Source organism: Scyliorhinus torazame, chromosome 7, assembly GCF_047496885.1.
Source record: "Scyliorhinus torazame isolate Kashiwa2021f chromosome 7, sScyTor2.1, whole genome shotgun sequence".
Lineage (NCBI taxonomy): Eukaryota > Metazoa > Chordata > Chondrichthyes > Carcharhiniformes > Scyliorhinidae > Scyliorhinus > Scyliorhinus torazame.
In genome coordinates this window covers 12,152,373-12,165,129 of record NC_092713.1, presented here as the reverse complement: position 1 = coordinate 12,165,129, position 12,757 = coordinate 12,152,373, and the positions used below count along the sequence as shown (strand labels likewise).

At 46.8% G+C, this 12,757-nt stretch overlaps 1 protein-coding gene across 4 annotated transcripts in view; it reads right to left on the bottom strand.

The window, feature by feature from the left end:
* Positions 1 to 403: 403 nt before the first annotated feature.
* lpar3 (lysophosphatidic acid receptor 3) overlaps positions 404 to 12,757 on the bottom strand; it is a 151,752-nt gene continuing 139,398 nt past the window's right edge. For all 4 annotated transcript variants that reach the window (XM_072510323.1, XM_072510322.1, XM_072510324.1 and 1 more), the window contains exon 4: positions 404 to 3,065. In XM_072510323.1, coding sequence (XP_072366424.1) covers positions 2,749 to 3,065 — 317 coding nt within the window. In that variant the 3' untranslated portion in view covers positions 404 to 2,748. The remainder of the gene's footprint in view (positions 3,066 to 12,757) is intronic.

Here is a 12,757-nt window from a genome sequence, read left to right as displayed (position 1 = left end):
CCACATTCCTGAGGGTCTAGAGTCACATATAGGCCAGACCAGGTAAGGATGGCAGATTTCCTTCCCTGAAGGACATTAGTGAAGTCAACAGGTTTTTATGACGAGTTCCATGCTTACCATTACTGTAACTAGCTTTTTATTCCAGATTTATTGAATTTAATTGAAATACCTATGTCGACAGATCATTGATCGGGCAACATTGACCACTACGTTTTCAATCCCAGTATCATTTAATACTTATTTTCAGTGCACAAAGAATTCCTTCAAGGGACTTTGATGCCAGGAACAGATAGTCATGTGTTAGAGTCACCAGACATCACATCCCAGCGTCCCTGGAGAAGGGAACCAATGATTCTGAAATGGTCAACCAAGTTTTGGGGACAATTGGCGAAGGAGACAGAAAGGTGTTTAAAAACATTTTATTTTATTTGAAATTTGACGGTATGGCACCTTCCTTGCTAGTTGGCATACAATGTTTAATGGCAAACAAAACACACTTTAGTTAGAATATTTACAATAGAAATGACCCTCTGAAAATAATCAGGACACAGTCAGAGGCACCAGGAGGTGTTAAGATGGTACAAAGGATAAACGAAAACTGGGTGTCTGTAGATCGAGAACCAGCAAATTTTAAAAATAGCTACCGCCACCGGCGAGATCTTCCAATTACCCCGATGGTGACGCCGCACAGTGGGATCCCCAGCGGTGGGACGGGTGAGACACACAAAATACTGTAGAAATCGGCAGGACCGGAAGATCCTGCTGTCGACCGGAAAACATGCCTTCAGAGAATAGGCATTCCAAGAAGGGGCTTCAATTTTTTGACATTGGAACAAAATGATCCGAAAACATCTTACTAGCTTTTCTGAATGGTTCTTGAGATTTGGCCTTTGTTACACCAAATACTGAATACTTCTGAAGCAGATAATGACTTGCGGACAAGCCTTTTACCACTGTTGTACCCCTGCCCACTGTCTTTGAAATGCCGAAGGCAGATAAACATTCCTGGGAACTGAATGATCTACAATTTTAGAAAGAGCATGGATTTGAATTTCGCAAAAAGAAAAATAATTTTAGTAAAATTCGGGATGATGCATTTATAAATTGGCACCGTGGAAACTTGAATTGAAGGTGGTTCAGAGGAGGTTTATTGGATTGATATCTGGAATGAGCAGGGTATCATAAGAGGAAAGGTTGGACAAACTGGGCTTGTTTCCACTGCAGTGTAGAAGAGTGAGGGGCTGAACTGATTGAAGTTTATAGGATCCTGAATAGCCTCGACAAGGTCGACATGGAAAGGATGTTTCCTCTTGTGGTTGAGTCCAGAACTCGGGGCACTGTTTTAAAATTAGGGGTCGCCCTTTTAGGACCGAGATTAGAAGAACCTTTTCTCTGAGGGTTTTGCAACTTCTGAACTCTCGACCTCAGAAGGTAGTGGAAGCGCAGTCACTGGATATTTTCCAGTTGGAGGTGGTTAGACTTTTGTTAGGCGAGGGGATTCAAAGATCATCGGGGTAGATGGTAACCTCCCTGGGTTACTGGGAGAAGGCAAGAGAGTGGGGTGAGAAACATATCAGCCATGACTGAATGGCGGAGCAGGCTCGATGGGCCGAGTGGCCTAATTCTGCTCCTATATCTTATGGTCTTGGATGTTTCCTTTGGCGACAGAATGTTGTATTTTTTTGGTATTTTACAGATTCGTTATTAATAGGGGTGAAAAACCTACCTTAAAAATACTTTGGATTCATTTAGTATCCTGACCTTACTGCGTAAAGATTAAACTCAACAATTAATTTTGTACAAGGAAATCACTTAGAACATTCATTACATTTGAGATTGCCATAACCAGTATTAAAAAAATGAACCCAAGCCTGCGATTTGTATTTTTACATATATAGCAGGTTACATGCTTTTGATGTCAATAGGTGAAGTGACTTGGTATAGTCAATTGTCCTATAAATGTTTACACTCAATATTTGCCGCCTCATTTGTTGCTTGGAAACCACAATTTTGCACAGGGTCTCAGAAGCGGTGATCAATTTTAAAATATTTCTTCTCAGATGGGGGCATCTTTGGTAAGGCTGCATTCCTTGCCAACCCCGAATTGCCCCTGGAGTAGATGATGGTGGGCCTTCTTCTTCCAGTCCGTGCGGTAGCGGTGCTTCTAAAGTTGCTCAACGGGGAAAGCAAAGGACCTTGAACCAAAACAAGGGGGTTCCATGTGGTTCTCAGTGATAATGCTGTCGCATGTGTGTGACGCCTCCCTTGTCATGAGTCCCACCTCGTTCGTTCATTTCCGTTGGAGACTTAGGGGGGGTACAGCATTACTTTCAAATGTCTTTGACAGCGTGATGCTTTATAGGCCATACCTAGGTCATGTTGAATAAAATGCGGCTTCTGTACAGTACGTCTGACTAAATCTCGTCATAAAGGTCACGACGGTCTGAGTGCATCACACATCAACTGAGAACTGTTCAGCACGAAACGTTAAACTAACAAGTCGTCTTTAAAGACAAAAAAGTGCTCATTTCTAAAGTGGCAAAACCAGTTTTATCATTTAACGTTACGAATGATTCCCCAAGCCCAATACCAAATTTCAACTGTGATCGCAAAACACCATCACACCAGATTCGGTAAATATCTCATGAAAGTGTATTCGCCCCTTTTTGCGAATTGAAAAACTTGTTGGTGGTTCCCTCAATACTAGTGGCTCTGAAGACGTTGTCAGGAATTGCTTGGTCAAAGCATTTAGCTCTTAAGACTGCCCTGATTACGATCAATGCTCTGGTCAACATTTTCGGAGATGGCACTGTGCCTGTTGGAGGTGGACTTCAAAGCATCTCGTTCCATTTCGACCTTGCTCCCACAGCCACCAAAGAGCATATGCTTGATCACCTGCCACATTTCAGGATCCTTGTAGGAGTAAATGATTGGGTTCATCAGTGAATTGGTCAAAGCCAGCAGAAGGACCCATATCTTTGCAGCCAGCACTTTGCAGCTGGTACAATTAACACCATCCAGAAAGACCACCATCAGCCCGGGAGTCCAGCAAAAAATAAAAGCACCTGAAAGAGAAATACAGTGTAAGATTTGACGGAAATCTTTATTCCAACACCTTACACATAACTCCTTTCGGAAGGAAGCCATTCAGTTCTCACTGTGCCAATGTTGGCTTTTTGATCCAATTAATAATCGCTTATTGTCACAAGTAGGTTTCAATGAAATTACTGTGAAAAGCCTCTAGTCGCCACATTCCGGCGCCTGTTCGGGGAGGCCGGTACGGGAACTGAACCCGCGCTGCTGCCTTGTTCTGCATTGCAAGCCAGCTGTTTAGCCCGCTGTGCTAAACCAGCCCCTAAACCAGCTGTTTAGCCCACGGCGCTAAACTTACCCCAGAGCCCTGCAGATTTTTTTCCCCCCTTCGAATATTTATCAAATTCCCTTTTGAAAGTTCCTATTGGGTCTGTTTCCACCGCCCTCTCAGCCAGTACATTGTAAATCAAAACAGCTTAATGCATAAACATGTTTTCCCCCTTGTGGCGCCACTCGTTCGTCTGTCAATGATCTTGAATCTGTGTCTCCTAGTTACTGACACTTCTTCCACTGGAAATAACCAGTCCTTATTTACTCTATCAAAGCACTTTTTGACTTTGAACACCGTTATTGAACCTCTGGTCTAAGGAGAACAATCACAGATTCTCTAATCCATGTAAGTGAAGTAGTCCCTTATCCCTGGTACCATTGTATAAAGTCTCCCCCACCCTCTCACAAAGGCCCTGACACTCTTCCTAAAGTGTTGTGTCTTTAGAATTTGTCTTGGTTGCCATAGAGTCATACAGCACAGAAAAGGCCCTTCGGCCCATTCCATTTGCACTGGTTGAAAACACCCACCTAACTATTCTGACCCTATTTTCCAGCACTCGGCCCATCGCCTTGTACGCATTGGCATCGCAAGTGCACATCTAAATACTTCTTCAATGTTATGAGGGTCTCTGCCTCCACCACCCTTTCAGGCAGCAACTTCCAGACTCCCACCACCCTCTGGGTAAAAAGGTTTTCCTCCCGTCCTCTTGGGCACCACGGTAGCATTGTGGATAGCACAATTGCTTCACAGCTCCAGGGTCCCAGGTTCGATTCTGGCTTGGGTCACTGTGTTATGGGGATAGGCTGGAGGTGTTGACCTTGGGTAGAGTGCTCTTTCCAAGAGCCAGTGCAGACTCGATGGGCCGAATGGCCTCCTTCTGCACTGTAAATTCTATGATAATCTATGTCCCCTCTAAACCTCCTGCTCCTTACCTTAAATCTCTGCTCCCTGGTCATTGACCCCTCCCCCAAGGGGAAAAGTTTCTTCCTGTCTGCATCTTTTTATACATCTCAATCATGTCCCACCTCTGTTTCGTCTGCTCCAAGAAAGACAATCCAAGTCTATCCAATCTCTCTAAAACTCTCCAGCCCAGGCAAAATCCTGTTAAATCTCCTCTGTACCCTTTCCAGTGCTATCACATCCCTCCTATAATATAAAAAGGGGCTGGTTTAGCACAGGGCTAAATCGCTGGCTTTGAAAGCAGACCCAGGCAGGCCAGCAGCACGGTTCAATTCCCGTACCAGCCTCCCCGAACAGGCGCCGGAATGTGGCGACTAGGGGCTTTTCACAGTAACTTCATTTGAAGCCTACTTGTGACAATAAGCGATTTTCATTTCATTTCATATGGATTCCAGAACTGCACACAATACTCTAGTTGTGGTCTAACTAACATTCTACATAGTTCCAGCATAACCTCCCTGCTCTTAAACTTTATGCCTCGGCTAATAAAGGCAAGTATACCATATGCCTTCTTACCCACTGTATCCACCAGCTCTGCTACCTTAAGGGACAGGTGTATATGCACACCAAGGTCTCTCTGATCCTCGGTGCTTCCCAGGGTCCTGCGTTTATCCTGTATTCCCTTGCCTTGTTTGTCCTGCCCAAGTGCATCATCTCACATTTATCCGGATTGAATTGCATTTGCCACTGATCAGCCCATCTGACCAGCCCGTCTCTATCCTCCTGTAATCAAAGGTTATCCTCCTGATTCTTTACCACCCCACCAATTTTTGTATCATCAACAAATTTACTGAACAACCCTCCTACATTCAGACTAAATCATTTATATAAACTATAAACAGTAAGGGCCCCAACACTGATTCCTGCTGGACCCCACTGGATACAGGCTTCCAGTCAGAAAAACACCCCTCGACCATCACCCTCTGCTTCCTGCCACCCAGCCAATACTGGATCCAATTTGCCAAATTTCCTGGGATCCCATGGGCTCTTACCTTCGCTATCAGTCTCCCATGTGGAACCTTATCTAAAGCCTTGCTGAAGTCCAAGTAGCCTAGTCAAGTGCATTTTCCTCATCTACACAACTGGTTACCTCTTCTAAAAATTCTATCACGTTGCTCAGACATGACTTCCCCTTAACAAAACCATGCTGACTGTTCTTGATTAATCCCGGCCTCTCCAAATGCAGATTCATTCTGTCTCTCAGAATTGCTTCCAATAGTTTCCCCTCCACTGAGTTTAGACTGACTGGCCTGTAGTTTTGGTTTATTCCTTCCTCCCTTCTTGAATAAAGGTACCACATTGACTATCCTCCAGTCCTCCGGTATCTCTCCTGTGGCCAGAGAGGAATGGAAAATTATTGCCAGCGCTCCTGCTATTTCCACCCTTGCTCCACTCAACATCCTGGGATGCATTTCGTCTGGCCCTGGAGATTTGTCTACTTTTAAGCCTGTCAGACCACTCAGAACCTCTTCTCTATGTCAATCTCTTTAATCTGTGTTACCCTGAATACCCTTGCCCAACAAGGATAAATCAATAAGGTGGAGAGAAAGGCAGAGAGGTTTAGGGAGGGAATTCCAAATCTTAGGGCTCAGGTAGCTGAAGGCATAGTTGCCCATGGTGGGGTGAATAAAATTGGGGGATATACAATAAGCCAGAATTTAGAGAGCACAGAAGGTTGTAGGGCTGGAGGAGATTACCATGGTGGGAGGGGAGGAGAAGCGAGATCAAGAAGGGATTCGAAAACAAGAATGAGATTACACAAGAGCCAAAATAAAGTAATTTTGTTTGTTACTGTCAATTTCTGAAATAATTTGGAAGCAAAATATCAAAATATGATCAGAAACAACTTTAACCTCCCATCTCTTGGGAAAAGAATGACTCATTTCATCCAACACTGTAATTAAACTTAACGCATCCAACTTCCGTCACACACTTCAAATTTAACTTCACGTTAGTGAAGTGTTTTAATTATTGTTCTGACAGATAGTGTATAAACTCAAGACTATCTTTCTCTTGTATATCTCTGGACCTATGTAGCTCAGAAAGATTATACAATTATTAGAAAGCTGACCGCCAGCTCTATCCAGAGGGAGAGTTGGAAGAGATAGTGTTAGAGTTTAAGAACTGTGTATGTTTTGAGTCACGTGTGCGCACAATTGCCAGTAAACCAGTCAGCTGGACTCTGTTTTTGTGACATAATTGTATCGACAACATTCAATTTTTGTTTTAGCTTGCTTAACTGACCAATAGAACTAAAATAAACATAATAAATACAAGGCTTTCTTTGGTTCCTCTGCCCATATCATTTGGCTTCCTAACAGCCCTCATTATATGTCCCTATGCATCACTTGCTATTTGACAAAGTAATATTCTTATTGATGTCATGCTGAAGTGCTGTCAGCATAGTGTAGCGGCCAAAATTAGCCTAAAACATTGGGCAGGATTCTCTAATAATGGGACTATGTCCCCACGATGGCATGAAAACCGGCTCCAACGATTCCGGCGTCAACGGCCCCCGAAAATGAGGAAATCTCCCCTTTCTTGGGGGCTAGTTTGCTGCCAAAGTGCTCCCCGCAGCTCCAGCCAGCGTGGAACGGCCCGCGCAAGTTCGCGTATGTGCGGAATGGCCGGCGGATTTCCGCACATTCACGGGGGTTCCCTTCTTCGCGCCGGCCCCCGGGCAATATGGCGGAGCCCTACTGGGGCCCAGCGAGGAGTAAAGTAGGCCCCCACGGAACAAGCCCGCCCGCCGATCGGTAGGCCACCGTGGGGGGCCCCCCCCTGGGGTCGGATCCCCCCGCTCCCCCCCCCCAGGACGGCCCCCCGCACACTCACCTTCCAGGTCCCGCCGTGTGGGAGCTGAGTAACCCACGGCGGCGGTGGGACTCGGCCAAACCCGTCGGCCACTCGGCCCATCGGGGCCCGGAGAACCGCCTGGGGGCGGGGGGGGGGGGGGGGGGGCGCTGTCAACGCAGGCGCGCAAAAATCGTCGCCGGAGAATACGGAAGCCAGCGGCAGGGCGCGAGAATCGCTCCCCCCCCCGGGATTCTCCGACCTGGCGCCGGGTCGGAGAATCCAGGCCATTGAATCCCGATTGCTGTATTATCACCATTCAGCCCATCAAAGCCAGTGCCAGCTCTCTACAAGGACAGAGTTTGGCTACTCCTCCCACCCTTTCCCCGTAGCCTTGGCATTGTCTGCCCTCGTGTGTTCCTCCCTTTTGATTGACCCTGTTGCACACTCCAGACCTGAACCACTCACTGGGGGAAGAAGCTTCCTCCATGGTTCCTATGCCTTCCATTGCTCATCATTTCAAACCTGCTCCCTCGGGATCTCAACCCTTCCGCCAATGGCAAGAGTTTCTCTCCATCTACTCTGTCCAGATTCCTGATGATTTTGAACACCTCAAATCTGCTCTCAACGCTCTCTATCTTCGGAGAACAACCCCTGTTTCTCCAATCTCTCCGCATCACTGGTGTCCCTTATCCCCGATACCGGTTTGGAACGCTTTTTCGTGTTTAATAAATTATTTATTTTTCTTGTTGAACAAAGAACAAAGAACAAAGAAATGTACAGCACAGGAACAGGCCCTTCGGCCCTCCAAGCCCGTGCCGACCATACTGCCCGACTAAGCTACAATCTTCTACACTTCCTGGGTCCGTATCCTTCTATTCCCATCCTATTCATATATTTGTCAAGATGCCCCTTAAATGTCCCTATCGTCCCTGCCTCCACTACCTCCTCCGGTAGTGAGTTCCAGGCACCCACTACCCTCTGCGTAAAAAACTTGCCTCGTACATCTACTCTAAACTTTGCCCCTCTCACCTTAAACCTATGCCCCCTAGTAATTGACCCCTCTACCCTGGGGAAAAGCCTCTGACTATCCACTCTGTCTATGCCCCTCATAATTTTGTATACCTCTATCAGGTCGCCCCTCAACCTCCTTCGTTCCAGTGAGAACAAACCGAGTTTATTCAATCGCTCCTCATAGCTTATGCCCTCCATACCAGGCAACATTCTGGTAAATCTCTTCTGCACCCTCTCTAAAGCCTCCACATCCTTCTGGTAGTGTGGCGACCAGAATTGAACACTATACTCCAAGTGTGGCCTAACTAAGGTTCTATACAGCTGCAACATGACTTGCCAATTCTTATACTCAATGCCCCGGCCAATGAAGGCAAGCATGCCGTATGCCTTCTTGACTACCTTCTCCACCTGTGTAGCCCCTTTCAGTGATCTGTGGACCTGTACTCCTAGATCTCTCTGACTTTCAATACTCTTGAGGGTTCTACCATTCACTGTATATTCCCTACCTGCATTAGCCCTTCCAAAATGCATTACCTCACATTTGTCCAGGTTAAACTCCATCTGCCATCTCTCCGCCCAAGTCTCCAGACAATCTAAATCCTGCTGTATCCTCAGACAGTCCTCATCGCTATCCGCAATTCCACCAACCTTTGTGTCGTCTGCAAACTTACTAATCAGACCAGTTACATTTTCCTCCAAATCATTTATATATACTACAAAGAGCAAAGGTCCCAGCACTGATCCCTGTGGAACACCACTGGTCACAGCCCTCCAATTAGAAAAGCATCCCTCCATTGCTACCCTCTGCCTTCTATGGCCTAGCCAGTTCTGTATCCACCTTGCCAGTTCACCCCTGATCCCGTGTGACTTCACCTTTTGTACTAGTCTACCATGAGGGACCTTGTCAAAGGCCTTACTGAAGTCCATATAGACAACATCTACTGCCCTACCTGCATCAATCATCTTAGTGACCTCCTCGAAAAACTCTATCAAGTTAGTGAGACACGACCTCCCCTTCACAAAACCGTGCTGCCTCTCACTAATACGTCCATTTGCTTCCAAATGGGAGTAGATCCTGTCTCGAAGAATTCTCTCCAGTAATTTCCCTACCACTGAAGTAAGGCTCACCGGCCTGTAGTTCCCGGGATTATCCCTGCCACCCTTCTTAAACAGAGGAACAACATTGGCTATTCTCCAGTCCTCCGGGACATCCCCTGAAGACAGCGAGGATCCAAAGATTTCTGTCAAGGCCTCAGCAATTTCCTCTCCAGGCTCCTTCAGTATTCTGGGGTAGATCCCATCCGGCCCTGGGGACTTATCTACCTTAATATTTTTTAAGACACCCAACACCTGGTCTTTTTGGATCACAATGTGACCCAGGCTATCTACACCCCCTTCTCCAGACTCAACATCTACCAATTCCTTCTCTTTGGTGAATACTGATGCAAAGTATTCATTTAGTACCTCGCCCATTTCCTCTGGCTCCACACATAGATTCCCTTGCCTATCCTTCAGTGGGCCAACCCTTTCCCTGGCTACCCTCTTGCTTTTTATGTAAGTGTAAAAAGCCTTGGGATTTTCCTTAACCCTATTTGCCAATGACTTTTCATGACCCCTTCTAGCCCTCCTGACTCCCTGCTTAAGTTCCTTCCTACTTTCCTTATATGCCACACAGGCTTCGTCTGTTCCCAGCCTTTTAGCCCTGACAAATGCCTCCTTTTTCTTTTTGACGAGGCCTACAATATCATTCGTCATCCAAGGTTCCCGAAAATTGCCGTATTTATCTTTCTTCCTCACAGGAACATGCCTGTCCTGTATTCCTATCAACTGACACTTGAAAGCCTCCCACATGTCAGATGTTGATTTGCCCTCAAACATCCGCCCCCAATCTATGTTCTTCAGTTCCCGCCTAATATTGTTATAATTAGCCTTCCCCCAATTTAGCACATTCATCCTCGGACCACTCTTATCCTTGTCCACCAGTACTTTAAAACTTACTGAATTGTGGTCACTGTTACCGAAATGCTCCCCTACTGAAACATCTACCACCTGGCCGGGCTCATTCCCCAATACCAGGTCCAGTACCGCCTCTTCCCTAGTTGGACTGTTTACATATTGTTTTAAGAAGCCCTCCTGGATGCTCCTTACAAACTCTGCCCCGTCTAAGCCCCTGGCACTAAGTGAGTCCCAGTCAATATTGGGGAAGTTGAAGTCTCCCATCACCACAACCCTGTTGTTTTTACTCTTTTCCAAAATCTGTCTACCTATCTGCTCCTCTATCTCCCGCTGGCTGTTGGGAGGCCTGTAGTACACCCCCAACATTGTGACTGCACCCTTCTTATTCCTGATCTCTACCCATATAGCCTCACTGCCCTCTGAGGTGTCCTCTCGCTGTATAGCTGTGATACTCTCCTGAACAAGTAGCGCAACTCCGCCTCCCCTTTTACATCCCCCTCTATCCCGCCTGAAACATCTAAATCCTGGAACGTTTAGCTGCCAATCCTGCCCTTCCCTCAACCAGGTCTCTGTAATGGCAACAACATCATAGTTCCAAGTAGTAATCCAAGCTCTAAGTTCATCTGCCTTACCCGTAATGCTCCTTGCATTAAAACATATGCACTTCAGGCCACCAGACCCGCTGTGTTCAGCAACTTCTCCCCGTCTGCTCTGCCTCAGAGCCACACTGTCCCTATTCCCTAGTTCTCCCTCAACCCTCTCACCTTCTGACCTATTGCTCCCGTGCCCACCCCCCTGCCATACTAGTTTAAACCCTCCCGTGTGACACTAGCAAATCTCGCGGCCAGGATATTTATGCCTCTCCGGTTTAGATGCAACCCGTCCATCTTATACAGGTCACACCTGCCCCGGAAGAGCTCCCAGTGGTCCAGATAACAGAAACCCTCCCTCCTACACCAGCTGTTTAGCCACGTGTTTGTCTGCTCTATCTTCCTATTTCTAGCCTCACTGGCACGTGGCACAGGGAGTAATCCCGAGATTACAACCCTCGAGGTCCTGTCTTTTAACTTTCTGCCTAGCTCCCTGAACTCCTGCTGCAGGACCTCATGCCCCTTCCTGCCTATGTCGTTAGTACCAATATGTACAACGACCTCTACCTGTTTGCCCTCCCCCTTCAGGATTCCCTCTACCCGTTCGGAGACATCCTGGACCCTGGCACCAGGGAGGCAACATACCATCCTGGAGTCTCTTTCACGTCCACAGAAGCGCCTATCTGTTCCCCTGACTATAGAGTCCCCTATAACTATTACTCTTCTGCGCTTTGACCCTCCCTTCTGAAAAGTAATTCACGGATCCTGTGACTCCGTTCCTCTACGTTTTCTGAAAGAAAAACCATTACCGTTATATTCTCCCAGTGCAGCAAAGAGAAAAATGTTTGGAGGTACCACACACTTGGTTTCAATCAGAGACGCTGTTCGTTCAATGTAACATGGAGAACTGGAAAACCGCACAGAACATTCTGCTGACGTCACAACAGAACATGTGGTGTTCCACCAACCGGGATGTATTCTGCTGCATAATCCTTCCTCATAGAATCATAGAATTTACAGTGCAGAAGGAGGCCATTCGGCCCATCGAGTCTGCAGCAGCCCTTGGAAAAAGCACTCGACTTAAGCCCCGCGCCTCCACCCTATCCCCGTAACCCAGTAACCCGACTTAACCTTTTGGGCACCAAGGGGCAATTTAGCTTGGCCAATCCACCTAACCTGCACATCTTTGGGAAGAAACCGGAGCACCCGGAGGAAACCCAAGTAGATACAGGGGGAAAGCGCAAACTCCACACAGACAGTCACCCGAGGCCAGAATTGAACCTGTGACCCTGGAGCTGTGAGGCAGCAGTGCTAACCACTGTGCCACCGTGTCTCGGCCGTGTCTTCTGTTCCTTCAGTAGGTGGCACGGCCTAGGACGTTACTCCAGTGTCCGTCTTCACAGGGACTGGGAAGTCCTCAGAAACAGAATCTGAATTTGTCTCCGTGTTTAGTCTCCGTTCAGAAGTATCACTGTTTAGATTTTCCAACAGAAATACTTCTTGAGACATTTCAGCGATGTTGCGAAGCTCTTGCAGCATCCGTCACTACAGTGTATAATATTGGACCTGTCTTTGTTGGGATCACAGCAGTGGAACTCCTTGCTAGTAATCAGTCTCCTTGATTGAATACTCGCTTTCCCTCCGAGAAAATAGTTCTCTGAAATTTACTCAACTTCTGCCAGTTTGTATAACGCAGAGTGAAGGCTATGGCGGGTCATAGTTCACTTAGGGAGCCCAAGTTGTTCCGACAACATGCACTTTTACAAGTTTCAATCCTGAGCTATGGATAATGCTGGTGGAGGCTCAAATATTCTTCCCATCACATGACTGACCAGGAATCTCTCCCATACCACCTGCCATGGATTTACAGACTGATGCTCAACCTTCGGAACTGAAGCACGGTAGAGCAGCGTTGGGATTTCTCCTGTTGAAACGAGGAGGGTCAGTCGAACTCAAAGGAAGGTCTGGGATAGGTTAAGTGGGGAGAGATGAAATAACACAGATGTAATTGAACAAAAGGCGAAGGAAGTGGTAATGGTAATGATGCTGTTCCTCATGTTTGTGTCAATCTTTACAGCAA